General features: G+C 33.5%; 2 protein-coding genes across 2 annotated transcripts; both read left to right on the forward strand.

The window, feature by feature from the left end:
- The first annotated feature begins 259 nt into the window (after positions 1-259).
- On the forward strand, positions 260-2,058 carry LOC114288113 (crocetin glucosyltransferase, chloroplastic). Its single transcript, XM_082878003.1, has one exon. The coding sequence runs from the start codon at positions 412-414 to the stop codon at positions 1,675-1,677; it is 1,266 nt and encodes a 421-aa protein (XP_082734129.1). The 5' UTR covers positions 260-411; the 3' UTR covers positions 1,678-2,058.
- A 4,776-nt stretch (positions 2,059-6,834) lies between these two features.
- Positions 6,835-10,829, forward strand: LOC145795833 (chaperone protein dnaJ 8, chloroplastic-like). Its single transcript, XM_082880755.1, has 4 exons — positions 6,835-7,029; positions 7,516-7,584; positions 10,656-10,724; positions 10,794-10,829. Exons 1-4 carry the CDS (start codon positions 6,835-6,837, stop codon positions 10,827-10,829), a joined length of 369 nt encoding a protein of 122 aa, XP_082736881.1.
- Positions 10,830-18,187: the final 7,358 nt, after the last annotated feature.

The raw sequence follows: 18,187 nt of genomic DNA on the forward strand, positions 1-18,187 counted from the left end.
ACACATTCAAAAAAAATTATGAAATTTCTAAAATAGGAGTCCAAGCATTTTTGATAATTTATTTTATCCTATATAATTATTCAACAGTGATGCATACCCCCAGTGGGGGTCGCACCCCCAGTGAGGTGTCGCACCCCCACTGGCTGAAATCCAAAAAAAAAAAAAAAAAAAGAAAACAATTTTTTTTTTTGTCAAATGATGGACTGCCACCTCACTGGGGGTCGACCCCCAGTGGGTGTATGGGGGCATTTCTTGTTGGATAATTATTTTAGCACAAATGGACGTTCCAACAAACGGAGCTTTTATATCAATTCAAGCCAATAGCATACAAACAACACTGGGTTTTTGGATAGAGTAGCAAAAAAGAAACATAACACACAACTCCAAACCACCACACGCGCCGCAGCCAATATGGTACACCGCCACATCCTCCTCGTCACTTTTCCGGCACAGGGCCACATCAACCCTTGTCTCCAATTCGCCAAGCGTCTAGTTTCGATGGGCGTCCAGGTCACCTTCACCACCGGTCTCTCCGCCCAACGCCGCATGACTGCCGGAACACCGGAGGGCTTGAAATTTGTCGCCTTTCCGGATGATGGTTTTAAACCCGGGGACGATATCCAACAATACTTTTCTCAGATGAAAATTAGCTGCTCTAAAAAAATTAGAGACGTCATCACCACCAGCTCCGACGAAGGCCGCTCCGTCACGTGCGTTGTCCACACCCTCCTCCTCCCTTGGGCAGCCGCGATGGCGCGTGATTGTCACGTCCCATCCATACTCCTCTGGATTCAACCTGCTGCGGTTTTGGATATCTACTACTATTACTTCAATGGATATGAAGAGGACATTGTGAAAAATCACAATGACCCTTCCTGGTTCCTTGAATTACCGGGATTGCCACGGCTTTACGGCCATGACCTTCCCTCTCTTCTAATTCCTTTAAGCTCACACGCTTTTTGGATGAAATTATTCAAAGAGCTTGTAGATGCAATCGATGAAGAATCCAACCCTAAAGTACTTGTGAACACATGCGATGCATTAGAACCCGAGGCCTTGAAAGCTATTCAAAATTGCAATTTGATCGGAATTGGGCCCTTGATTCCATCGGCTTTCTTAGATGGACAAGACCCATCAGATACTTCATTTGGCGGCGACCTCTTTCAAAAATCAACAGAATATGTCGAATGGTTGAACTCGAAGCCCCAATCATCGGTGGTTTATATATCATTTGGTACCTTGATTGTTCTACCAAAGCAAAAAAAAGAGGAAATTGCACGAGGTTTGTTGGAAAGTCATCGGCCATTCTTGTGGGTGATGAGAACAAAAGAGAGTCGCGAAGAAGAAAAAGAAGAAGAAGAGAGGCTAAGCTGTATTGAAGAACTCGAGCAACAAGGGATGATAGTGCCATGGTGTTCTCAACTAGAGGTTCTTTCGCACCCGTCTTTGGGGTGTTTTGTGACGCATTGTGGGTGGAATTCTACGTTGGAGAGCTTGGCCTCTGGGGTTCCGGTGGTGGCGTTTCCTTATTCGTCAGATCAAACGACGAATGCGAAGATGCTTACAGAGGTGTGGAAAACAGGGGTGAGAGTGAGGGCAAATGAAGGGATAGTAGAGAGTGAAGAGGTTAAGAGGTGTATAGAGGAAGTGATGGGGGTTGAGGAGATAGGACAATAAATACGGAGAAATGCAAAGAAATGGAAGGAGTTGACAAGAGAAGCAGTGAAGGAAGGTGGATCTTCGGACATGAATCTCAAGGCTTTTGTGGAGGAGATTGGAGTGGAGTTGGGGTAAACTGCTCCTTGAGTGTAAATTTATTAATCCATTTTTTATATTAAAAATGTTCCGAACTCTAAAATAAGAGAGTTTTAATGGAACTTTAGATGTCGTGGGTTTAATTGATATGATATTTTTATTTTTTATTTTTTTTTCATTGTCAAATGTATAGAGTTCTGTTTAATGTTTTATTTATTGAGGGATGTATCACTGTTCCTTTTATATTTTGGGTTCGTTTGTGAAGTTGTTTATTTTAATAAATTAAAATATTTATATTTTAAATTTTTTTTTATAATTAGATGTGATATTTATAAAAAAATAAAATAAAATGATTATAGATTTAATATAATATTTTATTTTATCAATTATTTTAATTTATTTTACTTTTTTATAAATTTTAATTTAAAAAACTAAAAAATTTCATTACCAAACACCCACTTACTTTCTCTTTTCTTTTGGTTGAGATAGGGAGTGTGATTTTTTGTTCTTTATTGGGATGTTTTGTTTGATCTGATTTGGTTATGTTCGATGGTCAATAATTGTAACAAAGAAATTGAAAGACTTGTCATAATTATTTACATACAATAATCACCATCAACTTCGTAAACCAGGGGAGGATAAAGATAAAGATAAAGATAAAGGTTAAAATTAGGATTAAAATAAAAAATAAGCTTAGGTGTCGTTGGGAAACTTAACTATTTTAGGAGTGATTATTTAATATTTTTAAAGTATGTATACATGATATTTTACAAAATTTTGATTCGTAGAAAGGGGTAGGAGCTTACGATTTATGTTAAGGATGGAGAACAACACGGGGGCTAAGTAATTGTTGATTAACTTGAAATATGGTCACGTGATGTTTCAGAATTATTAAATAATTTCTCCTATTTTAGCTTCTTTTTTTTTAAAACATTTTAACTATTTTGTGAGATAAAAAAAATTATATTTGAAACAAATTATAATTTTTTTTTATAGTTGAATAAAAAGTTATGAGAGAAAAAATGATTAATTAATATGTAGGATGTATCATTTTATCTTATTAATTATTTTTAGTCTTTTTTGTCTTTATGAACTATTTTAAGGTTGATTGAAATTGTTATTTTTTAGGATTTTTTGTATATATTTTTCATAAAAAATAAATAAATTGAATCGATAATTTTAACATCTTCATTTTATTGTATTTGTATCTGAATTTTTTTTTAAATAGATCATTATTTTTTTCAAAACAAACAGGATAAATAAAGTTACTATAATTATTGAATCAATTTTAAATTTTTTTTTTTATATAAATGATATATATAAGTAGCCATACTCAACCGTTCAAACTATTAAAACAGAACGCGTGGTAGGCTCACGGTGCTAAACAACACCTCTCTAAGTCTAGATAAAAAATAAAAATAAAGATGTACATTATAATTGATCTGTATCTATTTTTGTTTTAACATTAAATGACCCGTGAAAATGATTTATTAATTTATAAAAAAATAATGTTAGATAGAAAATTTGTGATATAAAAATTAATACAAAATGATATAGCAAGTCTTGATATTATTGTTTTAAAGTAATAGAATAATCAAGAGGTTTAGAGTTACTGTTTGCTAGAGTTTTTGAAATTTAATTTTATCCCACTATAAGAAAAGTGGGTTTATGAGACGGACTTATTTGCGACGGCACAATTGCCGTCTCAAAAAGTCACTTTTTGCGACGGCAAAAAATGTCGTCTAAAAAAAACAGAGTATTTGCGATGGCACAATTTGCCGTCTCAAAGAAGCAGAGCATTTACGACAGCACTATTTGCCGTCTCAAAAAATGAGAGTATTTGGGACGACACTATTGGCTGTCTCAAATGCTCTGCTTTTTTGAGACGGCAAATGGTGCCGTCGCAAATACTCTGCTTTTTTGAGACGGCATTTTCTGCCGTCGCAAAAAGTGCCTTTCGTGTTTTTTTTTTTTGTTTTTAGCGAATATTTTTTAAATTTTAAATATTTTTTTAAATGCACCTTACTTAGATGTATCTAAAAAATAAAAAATTATGAAAAAATATTTTTAAAAATTAATAAATACATAAAAATACAAAAAAAAAAATGTATTGAGTTATTGTATTTTTTTTTTTGTATTTTTGGTATTTAGTGAATTTTTAAAAGATTTTTTTTACAATTTTTTTATTTTTTAGGTGTATTTATGTTAGGTGTGTCTAAAGATTAAAAAAAATACTTAAAATATTAAAAAAATTCAGTAAAAACAATATAACATGGAAAACAAGAAAGTATAATTTTCTCAAAAGAGTTTTTGAAAAACTCTAACCTAGCATAGTGATTGTGGTTTTGAGATAGCTTCATATATATACAGTCACAAAATGGTTTGAATAAATTCAACGGTATTTTTCTGTCACAAAAAAAATTTAAAAAAACAATATCGTCTTACTCTTTTGATATAACATTTCTCTTTTCATTCATTTTTTCATCTTCCTGTCTCTCTGTCTCTATCTTTCTCTCTTCTCTTTATCTCTTTCACTCATCACTCTTTTTTCTCTGTCTGTCTGTTTCTCTCTCTCATTTTCTCTCTATGTCTCTCGCCTATCTCTCTTCTCTTTATCTCTCTCATCTGTTTTCTCTCTCTGTCTCTCTCGCTCATCTCTCTTTTATCTATCTCTCTCATTTCTTTCTCTCTCTCTCTCTTATCTTTATATCTTTTTCTATCTCTCTCGCCCATTTCTCTTCTCTCTCTGCCTCTCTGTTTTTCTATGTCTATCTCTCGCTCATCTCTTTTCACTCTATTTATCTCTCTTTTTGTCTATCTCTCGCTCATCTCTTGTTTCTCTCTCTTTTTCTCTCTCTCCATCTATCTCTCTCTCTATGTCTTTTTCTGTCTATCTCTCTCCCTCTCTCTCTCACTCATCACTCTTCTCTCTCTCTCTCTCTACTTGTCTATTTGTCTATTTCTCCCTCACTATGTTCGTCTTGCTCACTCTCTTACTCTCATCTTCTCTATTTATCGAGCTCCTTCTCGATTTATCGATCCACTATAAGAAAATACACTTTTAGCAACCACTTTGTCTCTCTCTCTTTCGCTCATCACTCTATCTCTGTCTCTCCTCTTTATCTGTCTCTCACAAAATTAAAATATTTTTAAAATATTTAAATATTTAAAATTTTAAAAAAATTGATTTGAATTAAGTTTTGAAAAGAGTTTTGAATTGTGTTTGATTATGAGTTTCGAAAAGTAATGATTATATTTTGAATTTGAGTTTTGAAAAATGGATGTAGAATTATGATTTGAAAGCTCAAAACAAACACCATACTTAAATCAATGGGTGGAACTATGACCACTACCACTACTACTACCACTCTCTCTGTCTCTTTTTTTTTCTACCTCTCTCTCTCATTAATCTCTTTTCACTTTCTTTCTCTCTCTTTTTGATTATCTCTTACCCATCTCTTGTTTCTCTCTCTTTTTCTGTCTATCTCTCTCTATCTCTTTCTCTCTCCATCTCTCTCTCACTTATCGCTCTTCTCTCTCTCTGTCTGCCTGTCTATTTGTCTGTCTGTCTATCTATCTCTCTATCTCTCTCTCACCCACTTTGTTCGCCTTGCTCACTCTCTCCCCCATCTCTTCTTTATTTATTAAGCTCCTTTTCGATTTATCGATCAACTACAAGAAAATGTACTTTTAGCGACCACTCTGTCTCTTTCTCGCTCATCACTCTGTCTCTTTCTCCCTCATCTCTTTTCTCTATTCGTCTCTCACTCATCTCTCCCTCTCACCACCTATCTTCTCTACCACATTTACCACTACTGCAAATGCCATTCAACTACCACCACTCTTCTCTTTCTCTTTCCCTTATCACTCTTCTTTCTCTATCTGTTTGTCTATCTGTCTGTTTGTCTGTCTGTCTGTGTGTCTTTCGTTCATCTTTCTTCTCTCTATCTCTATCATTTGTTTTCTCTCTCTGTCTCTCTCGCTTATCTCTCTTCTCTCTATCTCTCTCATCTCTTTTCTCTCTCTATTTCTCTCATTCATCTCTCTTTTTCTCTCTCTCTGTCTCTCTCGCTCATCTATCTTCTCTCTATCTCTCTATTTTTCTATTCTCTCTCTCGTTCATCTCTTTTCGCTTTCTTTCTCTTTCTTTTTGTATCGCTTATGATCTCTTGTTTCTTTCTCTTTTTCTGTCTCTCTCTCTCTATCTCTTTCCCTCTTTGTCTGTCTGTCTGTCTCTCTCTCTCCGTCTCTCTCTCTCACTCATCACTCTTAATGGAAAATAATTTTTATTAAAATATTATCCTTACTTCTACCAAATAAAAAATAAAAAAATAATTTTTTATTCATTAAAATAAAAATGAAACAAATAAATTCTCAACCTTAATAACGAAAAGAAAATGAAAATGAAAATTATTATTTATTTATTTTTTATTATTTAAATATTCATTTATGATAAAAATTATTTATTTTTATTTTTTTTTCCCAATCCCGTCCGCACGATTTCCCCTCTTTTTTTTTTTTCCATTCCCGCGCTCCCTAAAATCCCCACTCTCTTATAACCAAAATCCCTAATGTCTACCAAATCTCTCTCTCTCTCTCTCTCTCTCTCTCTCTCTTTCTCTCTCTCTCGCGACTGTGAGCATGGGTGACGACGGCATCTACCCAAATCCCCCTCTTCTTTTTCTTTTTCGTTTTCCCGCTGTTTCTAATTTCCCCCTTTCTTTCCCCCCTTTTGTTTCTCACTCACGATCCCCAATCCCCAACCCCTTAAACAAAAATATCCCCAATTTCAAAAATTCCCAAAATACTCTCTCTCTCTCTCTCTCGACTGCAAGCAGCGGCAAGGGGGGACGACGGCGGGCAACGAGGTGGAGGTCATCCGAATGGTTGGAGGAAGTATAGAAGCTGTTGGTGCTGGTGTTGGAGGGGGATCTAGTGGCAATAAGATGCCGTGTCGAAACTCTCATTATTCAAATCTCAATATATCTATATCTATATATAGTCGTTATTATTGTTTGTGCAATTCAAAGGCTGTTTTTGTGATTTGTTGTGAGAGAATCGTGATCAAGATCGTTGAGAATGGCGAGTGTTTCTGGGATGATTGGCCGAGGTTGTGGATCTTCTTCATGGATCCAATTGAAGAATTCGAAGAAGAAGAAAGCGATGAGGAAAAATGACAGGGTTAGGGTTTGTACTGCTTCGTATTCTGCTTCTTCTGCTGTCACCGATCCCTACAAGACATTGAGGATTCAACCAGGTGCTTCTGAATCCGAGGTCAAGAAAGCTTTCAGACAACTTGCTCTCCATATAATTTCTCTTTCCATTTTCTTTTCAAAATGTTGTTTTTTATATTTTCCTTTTTTGATTAATATCTTCTTCTATAAAATCAGGTTCTGATTGGTCTCCTTTCCTATTAATTTATTATTTATTATTTATTATTTTTAAATTCATTTGAAAAATGTTAGAAACTCAAGATTTAGATCTTAAATTCACCTAATGTGACAAGGTAGTAAAGTTGACACTTTTGCAAAAAAAAATTAGATTCTCAAACATTTTTGATTATGCTTAGAATGAGTGGTTTGAAAAAATATCGGATAAAAAATAAATAAAAATTTAATTGCAATTGCATTTGATGCATGTTTCATTTAATGTTATTTTTCATTTATTTGATTTGATTTAATTTTTTTTTTTGATTAATTATTAATGTGGAACCCATTTTATTAATTAATAATTATGTTTGTAATATGATCGAATTTTCAGTATCATCCGGATGTTTGCAGAGGAAACAATTGTGGGGTTCAGTTACACCACATTAATGAAGCTTATGATGTAAGTCCCCTACTCTTTTTGTCTATGGGCCTTTTATTTTATTTATTTTTAATTATGATAGAGAATTCTCATGGTTCATTCAAGTATTTTATTAATAATTTAAGAGTTTATCTTGTAAGATTTTGCCTTTAGTTGTCAAGAATAGTATGAAAACCTTTATTTGGAGTGGTTGCAACTTACATGGGTGTTGCTTTATTTAAAAGTTGTCAGTCTTGCTTCAATAACATTAGCATTTGTGGGAACCAGGCTAGTTAATGCTGTTTTCATGGCCTCGCTTCACCTTTTTTACTCCCATTCATTTTTGGTTCAAGATTTATTGGTAGTGTTAGTGATTTGAGCTTACATCTTTCTTCAACGATGATTTTTGTATAGGATATATGTTTCACGATGTACTATGTAATAACACAACTTATGGCAAATCCAGTTACCACTTACCATTTTTAGAGGCTCTTTTCTGTCATATAATTTCATAGAACAGAACTTTGTTTAGTCCCTGCCCCTGGTATGATTGATTATGATATGAACATATATTTCTTCTTCTTCTTACAGGTACTTAGTGATCCCAAATGACGAGAGTGATGTGTCACGACCCAAACTCGCCCCTGTGGATTTAGTACCGTAACCGGCCAGTAATCCGAGATTACCGAAGGCTTGCTTAACAGTCAGACAATAATACAGAGTACAGGGGCATGGCGGAAGCCAAAACAGTAAATGAACAATGTCCAATGAGCTGTGACAGTCTGTATGCAAAAAGACTCTTCATACATATATACAATCAGTGCGAAACAATTTGTACAACATTTACAATCATCCAGGTCAGGGACTTAATCCCTATTAAGACAGTACAGTACAGTGTTATCAGTCTATACAATAATACAAAGCAGATATAGAGACAGACGGGGGAAATTAAAACACCCCTAAGCCATAGCTTGAACGGGCTCGGAATCTCGCAGTGAGGCACATAGGTTGGCTTAACAAAACTGGAGTTTACCCCGACGCTTCTAGCAATGGTCCGGTGCCTGAACACCTATATATATATATGAGCAGTGAGCTAAAGCCCAGTGAATAACATAATGTGTAAAGAGGTTAAGAATGAATGTCCTTACAGTATTGAAAGTAGTCAATTCAATCAGTATATCAATTATTCAGTCATTACAGTCATATGTGGTACGTCCAATAGCAAAACAGTACAGTAGGTCTTATCAGACTGAACAGTCAGTTGATGGCCATCATATCAGTAAACAGTAGTGGTTCCAACATGGGAAGCGACAGAGATCTCTGTAGCAGTAACAGTAACAGTAGTTGCTAAGGATACCACAATACAGTTCACAATTAGGACATCATTCATTCAGTAACAGTATCATTTCAGAAAACAGTATAGCTCAATTGTTCAGAAGATAACCATATTTGAACATATCTTTACACAGTTGTTACTCACAGAGTTCTGGGCTACAGTTAAGCTAGAACGCGTCCTCAGAAAGCCAATCCTAGACAGTTGCAGAATGAACACACACTGAGCTACACAGTTGGGAAAATAATAACTTAATCCCTATCTTGACTCGGTGTGGTTCTACATCTATATCCTCATTAAGATGCCTTAAACTAGGCCTAAGAATGCCTAGGATGAAATGAGGATGCAAAGATGCACTTTAAAAGCATTTTCAGAATTTTCAAAAAACAGAGTTCCAGCTCGAGCGTCGGTTACTCCGCTCGAGCGGACATGCAGACAAAGGTTTTCGCTCGAGCGTAGACTTAGACGCTTGAGCGTACTGCAAAACAGTCAAAAGTGCTGGATAGGTGAAAATCACGCTCGATTGGGCGCTCGACATCTGCTCGAGCGTAAGACACAAGGTCTCGCTCGAGTGGACATCAAAACAGTGCAAAATACTAGGAGTACGAATTTCACGCTCGAGTGCCAGTCACCCCGCTCGAGCGTGAGTTCAAAATCTAGAATTCCCAGATTTGAACCTCAAGCTCAAATTCAACTTCAAATGTATCAAATTCGATTCCTTTGGGCCCATTTCTTGAAAAACACTTCAAAACTCATAGTTTAACATGATTCAAAGCTCAATTGTAAAAAAAAATCAAAGCCCAAAGGTAGTTCAAATAAATCCAATTTCAAACCAAAACTCAAGAACATAACACAAACATGACATGCATGAGTTTAAACCAATTCAAAGCTTCAATTACTTGCTCAAATGAGCCAATTCCTTCAAAACCAAGATGAGTTCATGGTCCAATGCAAAAATATAAACATGCATGTACCAAATTCCATGTATTCAACCTCAAAATGCTAGGATATAAGCATGCATGCATGATTTATGCTACAATTCAACATTATAAGTCAATTCTAGACTTGGACCACTTATTAACCGTGGACTATGCAAGATACAACTCAATTGCACAAATGAGAGGGTGAAACACCAACCTTAAATCTTCAAGCTCAATTGCAAATAAACCTTCAATTCTTCAAGTCCTCTAAGCCAAACTCTCAAGAACAACTCAATTCCTCTCACTCTCTCCTCTTAGTCGGCTATGCTCTCAAGGAATGGCTGAAGAAAATGTTTTGTGGTCAAGTGTAATAAGGCTCAACATGTTTAGTTAGTGGGTCACTAGGCATGGCAAGGTTGTGATTAAGTCCAAGTTTGCAATTTATCAATATTTGATCTAATTTAACCATACCAAATCACATTTCAGATAAAATATGCCATAAAATCTTATAAATTCTAATGATCATAAAACATCAATCGATTTCAGATTCGACCGCCGATAAGGCCTTCAATTCGCGATTTACAACATAAAACATGGACAGATAATTAAACAGTTAAACATATAGACATGCATTTAAACTAGTACATTCAATCAGTCAATTCAGTATTTCAGTCAATTCAATTACTTATCATAATCAGTCTCAGTTTAGCAGTAATCAGTGGGGTTGTCAGTAATCAGTGGTGAGGGTTATTACATGATGGTAGAGACGAATGGGAGATCAAATCGTCCATTGGCTTGGACTCAACGCTTGATAAATAAAATTTTCAATTAAAGTGAGTTATTTAATTTTTCTTGTGCAGTTGGATGAACATTTTTCTCGTCCTATGAAAGAATTTGTTTCCCTGTGTTTAAAGAAGGCTCCTTCTGAGGTAGGTACCTATGCCCGCAAAATTCCTGCCTTTTTTTTACTTATCTTATTGTGAAATTTTGTGGTGTAGATTATGGAGAAACTTATGGGTCATTCACAACACTAGATGTTCTTGCTAAGAACTATTTTCTTATGTAGTTCACTTTCCATAGAAAATCCTAAATGGTTGAGAAGTGCTGTGTTGGGTTGTGTTTAATTTGATCTTTTTCTTATGATCAGTAACAATTAATTTGATCTGCCTCTTCTTGCAGGCTTCACAATGAAAAAAAACATACTGAGAGAATTTTTGGGCCTTTTAGCACTTTTTGGTGCCATGTCTCCATGTATACTTCCAATAACAATCTTTGATATTCATACTTGACATTGTGTTGCACTCATTTTGGATACTAGTTAACAAACACACATGGCCTGGATTCCTAAAATATACTTACAATAATAAAAATGAAATCTTTACTAACATATAGTTGCTCTCCCTCATGCTTGACATCTACATAATTTATGTTAGATCATGTATGATTTTGACTCCGCTTGCTGTTGAATTTTGTTAGATGCTTTCAATACCGTTAAGTTAGGAAAAATTTAGGTCTTTATGATACTAAAATGTATTTGCCAGCACATACTGTTTTGGTACAGTAAACATTTAACCATTGTGACAGTTACCATCCTGATCACAGTGAGCTTTCTAAAGTAAAAATTTGATACTTTACAAGGTCAAATAGTTGTCTAGGTTATGTTAATGAATAATGAATGTGTAAATAGTTATTGAGGGCTACCTTCACATGATGGGTTGTCTTGCCAAATATTGCTTTATTAGCAATGTTTTCCCTCTTGATTACTTTAGATGTAATATTTTTCTTGAAATGTAGCTCAACCTCTAAGCAGGTGGATTGTCCAATGCATAGAGTCTACCCTAGAGCCCATACCATACCATGTTTCCAGACAGCCTAAGCAACTCTAGACATTCAGTGTGGCTTGTTGCCCAATCAGGGGCCTAGTTGATTGACCCAAGTACAAAAGGTTATTATCCTTGATTTATTTACTCCCTTCTTAATTCTAGAATTTCTATTTAATCTATCAAATATCAAATTAGCCTGGCTTCAAGTGTAATCCTTGATCAGTTTGCATTACTCTATAAAAATTAACAGTTTTTGTTTTTATTTTGTTTCCTATATAAAGGAAAACAGAAATTGGAGAAGCAGTCCATTTTATGCTCCGTTCGGAGGAAGAGCTTGATTTTGTCCAGGGGCAGAGTTGGCTCGCCTTCAAATTGCTCTCTTTCTTCATTACTTCGTTACTACATACAGGTTATTTTTATCCCTCAAATACTTATGAAAAACATTATACAGACAAACAGACTTTTACGTAGTACCAAAATAAAAAATAAAAAACTTAAGAAAAATTATGTTGCATTAATTAATGGTTGTAAAAGATGTCCTCAAATTATGGGTTTGTTTTTTGAGGGTTTATATATATATATATATATCACCAAATACGTTTCACCATTTTCTTCAACTTCTCAGATAGATCCACACAATAAACTCCACCATATTTGCATGTAGGACACATCACATTCAAAAATTAATTGTGGGTCTCATTATTTATTTATAAATATGATGGATTATATACATATTGTTTTTTGTGTGGATGATGTGAAGAAATTATGCTGTAAATGAAGTTCTTATTTCGCTGCAAATTATTTTGGTAGGTGGACCCAACTCAAGGAGGATCGGATGTCTTTCTTTCCTTCAGCTTGATTAGTGAATGGCTTTCAAATCCAAATAACCAGACGGGATGACGAGTTGAAAAAAATAAAATTTTTATTTTCCCATCATATACATTACATACTGTTTCCCTCCATATTTCAACCTTGAGGAAAACTGAGGGTTGAATATTTTGTAACCAATTTTCATAGTACAGATTTGTATTGTGGTGATGAAACATTTGACCCTCCTTCCAGCTTGCAGGTGAATTGAATATGTGAGATTGTGCGACTCAAAAAGGAAAGATTTTGTGGGATGAGGTGAAAATTTTAAGATCAAAACTGTAAGTGGAATGAAGAGTTTGTGGGAACATTGTCAGTCTTTTTATTAAAACTGAGTTAAGTAACAGAAGTGATCATTGGTTACCTTTGTGAACTCTTGCTTTGTTTAAATCGTGAATTTATAAATGGAGAAAAAAGTAATTTATATTCATTTATAGTGTTTATTTTTTTCATTTCTTTTATATTTTTAAATTTTATCGAAGGATAATTATGGAACATTATGTAGTGGGATAATTTTGTTGATGTGTAATTATGAATGGAAGAATATTTTATTATGAAGAACTTGTTATTTTATACAGGAATTTTTATATTATTATGTAATTATTATGGAGAAATTTTAATATTTTTAATAATTTTATCGGAGGATTTTTTTTTCTTTTTTGTGACGGCACTACACTGTTGCAAAAAATAAAAAATTTTATTATTTTTATTGATTTTGTTACAGGTTTTACTTTTTGCGATGACACTAAACTGTTGCAAAAAATAGAAATTTTATTATTTAAAATAGAAAATTTATTATTTTTTTAATACTTTTTGCGACGGCACCACACCGTCGCAAAAACAATGTTTTTGCCGTTGCAAAAAAAAAGACTATTAGCGACGGTATTTTTTGCCGTCTCAAATAACATTTTTAGCGACGGTAAAATAGTGCCGTCACAAAAAGTCAAGAAATTTCAAACATTATTAGCGACTGCACAGTGTCGTTGCAAAAGGTAAAAATGCCGTTGCAAAAACATTCGCAAAAACTCTTTTGCGACCCCTCCATTTGCGACCCCCTCTTGCCGTCGCAAAAAGTCATTTTGCCGTCGCAAAAACTTTTTGCGACGGCATTAGGAGTATTAGCGACGATATTTTACCGTCGCAAAAAGTCAATTTTTTTGTAGTGCCTTAGTTTGAATGTGTTGTTTGGTTACAATTTCAGAAAATTAATTCCATACCCATTTTTCAAAACACCAACTTTTCAATATTATGTCACATCACTCAATTCAAACTCTTTTTAAAACTCATAACCAAAAAAAATTTTCACACTTAAATCACAATTCTAAAACTCATAAACTCAAAATATAACTCTATTATCAAATTATAATTCTAAAACTCTACCAAACGCAGCCAAATATTTTACTAATACGTCATCTAGGTTAAAAATTCTATGGGAATTACTGATCAGTGGGGATCAGAAAAATGATTTACAAAATATTAAAAAAATGTATAACTTTAGTTATTAATATTTATTATATTTTTGTAAATATTTTTTTAGCCCCGCCGATTAGTCATTTTCCCAAAATTCTATAACATATCTTTCTTTTTATAAATGTCATTGCTACATAATTTTAAATACACATCTTGAGATTTATTTAAAATATAAATTGCCCCTTGTGATTTAAAAAATTACAAATATTCTTTTGTTAGAATTTTTTTATTTGTCAAAATTAATTAAAAAAATGAGATTCCTAACTAATCTCCTATACAATAATAAAATTACCTGTCATCATTTAAAAACTATTAATTGACTTAATGCTTTATTAATAATAAAATCTATTTATTATGAAATTAGAAAGTTTAAGCGGCGGGATATAATTTCCAGAATCATAAGAAGTAATTTGTATTTTAAACAAATCTCATAATGTGTATTTGTAATTTACCGTATATTTTATGTATAAAATTCATATTTGCAAATCATTTTTCAATTTACAAAGAATTGGATAAATTCATATAAATTCTTTAAAAAGGGAGAAAAATAATTCCATCAATGGCTATGCCATGCCATATCAATTTACTAATACAAGCATGGAAATTCTACTTTCTATAATATCCATTTTTCTTTACATCAATTAAACTTCGTCATTGTGTTATATACTCAAAAGTTTAATTTTTACTTAAAATTAAAATATGTAAATATGATTTATTTTGAATATGATTTATAATACATTAGTTTTAAATTTACTCTAGTTTTTGTGAGACGTGGAATTATTGATGCTTCTTCCTTTGTTTGGAAAGTATTGGATTAGTATATTTTTTTGACTTTTTACGAAAAAATGTGAAATATGAGTTGAGTTTGAAATGATGGGGTAGAGAGGTAATGTGACTCAAATAAGATGATTGTAACCCAAATAAAATAATATGTTAAAATAACACATATTGATCAAGTTTGAAAAGTGCTTGATTCTATTACCAAACATCGGAACGTCCCTGATCATGTCTTGTGCGAGCAAGGATGGACACATGATTTTAATTTTAGAAGTGTTTAATAATTTGATTCACTATTTAAAACTAAATGTATTAAATAATAATAATTAAGTTCATTTGATAATCATAATTAATATTATTTAAAAATTTAAGTACTTCTTAAAATGTAAGTTAAAATTTTAAAAAATTATAAGTCACATAAAATTTACTTAATTCTAACTGAATTTATAAATACTAAATATAAGTATTGTACACTATTGTAAATTCATTACTACCACTATCATCACAACTACCGCCATCATACATCTGCTAACACTACTACCACCATCATGCCACCACCAACCAGTATTGTTGCCGCCACCATCATCATGCACCATCGCCACCACCACTGGTACCACTACCTTCATCATCATTGTTTTTGTTGTCATAAACATCACCATCATTTTATTATCTCTACCATCACTACCGCTACCACAATCAAAACTACCATTAAGTCTACCGCTACCACACTGCCACCACTATCTCCACCGCCATCACCATATAAAAATTAAAATATACAATTTAAAAATAATAAATTTTAAATTTAATTTTATACATATCAAACGATATATTTGTAGTTCAGCACTTAATTTTTTATCAAACAATTTTTCAGCTTAAAAATTTAATATTCAATTTTTAATACTTAATTTTTAGTCTACAATTTTCAATTTTCATGCAACTATAAAAAAAATTACTTTTTGCTCTGTGTGGACAATTTTCATTATGAATCATTGTAGAAATTGATAAAGTTAAAAGAAGACAAATTAATCTATTAATAAGAGAAAAATTATAATTGTTGACCTTCTTGTTTTCATCAACCGGCCAAACTCAAATATTATTAATTTTTTAAACTCGAAATGTCTAATTTTGTAACTGGTATTTCAAATACAAATTGAATTTATTTGTAAACTTGTGCAAATAAATTAAAGGATAAAACATAGTTTTAGTTTTCAAAGTATGAGTTCTTTGTCATTTTAATCTCTCCAATTTTAATTTTGTCATTTTGATAATTAAAGTTGTTAATTTGAGTCAATTTAGTTTTACCTCTAAAGTCCGTTTATATTGATAACTAAAAAAGTATTTCATTCTTAGATAAAAAATAATTTTGATCCCTAAAGAATGTATTTCTTGTCATTTTAGTTTTGCAATTTAAAATTTGTTATTTTGATTCTCAAAATTGTCAATTTGAAAATTTGAACTAGGACCAAATTGACAACTTTAAGAACTAAAATGACAAATTTAAAACTTAATAGACTAAAATGACAAGAAATGCATTTTTATGAATCTAAACTGTCTTTTATTTATATTTCTGTTACCAATGTAGACGGACGTTAGACCTATGAGCTCCACTCTAAGCTAAAAGAAGGGCGTTACTCTTGAGGGCAGGCTACGACCAAATTGACTTGAAATGAAAATCTTAAAGACCAAAATTATAAAATTGAAACTTAATGGATTAAAATGAAAAATAATATATACTTTAAGTACTAAAACTATCTTTTATCCTAAATTAAATTTAATATATTAAGTTTGAGAAAATTACCAAAAAAAAATATTAAAAAAAAAATAGGGTTTGATTCTTATAACAAAACATGAAACAATCCAGATTTTTAATTATTCTGTAAAATTTATACTAATATTATTTAATCACAGTTAGAAAAATATATATAATTTATTATATATTATTATGTGTAACTTTGTAAAACAATATAATTATTTAAAGTTTAGGGATAATAATAATAATAATAATAATAATAATAATGAGTATGGTAATAAAATAAATAATTAATTTACTGTTAATATATAATAAAGTATAATTTAATTAAAAATTAAATTATTTATATAATTATATTAAAAACTTGAATCAAAGTATAATTATCTTAAATATTTATTAAGGATAAGAAGTATTGATGAAATTAATGGACGAATATGTGGGGGGAGATACGGGCCACGTATGCTCTCTCCTCCCCAGGGATGAGGCATTCAGGGAGGAGGCATTCAGGGGTGAATGAAAGAAAGGAAGAGGAAGAAAGAAGGAAAGGAAAAGAAAAAAAGAAAGGAAGTGAGAGGGTAATTTACACTGAATCATGGTCTTCCAGAACTCGTCACTCCAGGTCTGAGAGGACGAAGTCTGAAAGATTATACACTGAAGGAAGCACATACTGGCCCTCTCATTCGCATCAGACAAGATCTAGACAGACGAAATTACCCAGATCATCCGACTTACGAACCGTGCTCGAAGAGAAAGCACGATGCAAGGAGGATGCTAGGGCACGGGATCCGCACAGAGTTTCTGCCTTACAACGGTTGGCTCCTCGGACGCATGGAAGCGTCGAGGTTGGAATGCCAATACCGCGCCCAGCCTACGAACCAATGGACAAAGCATTGACAAGACTACAGACTTCGCCGTTTGTTCCAGCAATCGAGAACGCGCCCCTACCATCAGGCTTCCTTCAGCCGAAATTCACTACATATGAAGGGAAGACGGACCCGTACTCACACTTTCGCCACTTTCGCCAGGTCATGGCCGTTTACAGGCGAAACGAGGCCTTAATGTGCATACTCTTCCCATCAAGCCTTGGTGACCTAGGCTTGACTTGGTTCGAAAAACTCCCAGAAGGCAGCATAGCCTCTTGGGCACAATTGGCAGAAGCCTTCGTGACAAGGTTTCGGACAAATACTAAAACTCCGGTGGAGATCGACCAGCTACTCTCCATCGACATGGGTGAAAAAGAGACCCTAAGATCCTACAACAATCGCTACTGGGAGACATTCAATCAGATTGGGGACTGCCCCACCAATCTCGCCATTGCACAGTATAAAAGAGGCCTTCCAGTTGGGAACAGACTGAGGGACTCGATCACCATGACGCCACCCCTCACTATGGAAGCCCTGATGGAAAGAGTGCATCAGCACATCAGGGTAGAAGAGGATGGCGCACGAGCAAAAGCAAAATCTAGTACGACCGCAGTACCAGAAAAGAAAACCTCAGCCAAGGTCAACACGGTAGACCGAAGTAACAGAAACGGACGTGGCAGACGAGATAACGGAGAAGACCCCGATGAAAGATGGTTGAGAATCCGCACTGCCATAACCACGGTGTTCAAGAAACCGATATATCGGATTCTAAGTGAGATAAGAGATGAGCCTTTCGTCAAGTGGCCAGCCAAGCTAGGAGAAACTCAGAAGGACTATGACGA

Source organism: Camellia sinensis, chromosome 7 (genome assembly GCF_055761805.1).
Source record: "Camellia sinensis isolate YWXY chromosome 7, ASM5576180v1, whole genome shotgun sequence".
Lineage (NCBI taxonomy): Eukaryota > Viridiplantae > Streptophyta > Magnoliopsida > Ericales > Theaceae > Camellia > Camellia sinensis.

What these genes read in the sequence shown, in the direction of transcription:
- LOC114288113 (XM_082878003.1), top strand. Translation starts at nt 412, where the DNA reads ATGGTACACCGCCACATCCTCCTCGTCACTTTTCCGGCACAGGGCCAC.
- LOC145795833 (XM_082880755.1), top strand. Translation starts at nt 6,835, where the DNA reads ATGGCGAGTGTTTCTGGGATGATTGGCCGAGGTTGTGGATCTTCTTCA. An exon ending in ACATTAATGAAGCTTATGAT is followed by an intron (nt 7,585 to 10,655) that starts GTAAGTCCCCTA and finishes TTTCTTGTGCAG; the next exon opens with TTGGATGAACATTTTTCTCG. An exon ending in TAAAGAAGGCTCCTTCTGAG is followed by an intron (nt 10,725 to 10,793) that starts GTAGGTACCTAT and finishes TTTGTGGTGTAG; the next exon opens with ATTATGGAGAAACTTATGGG.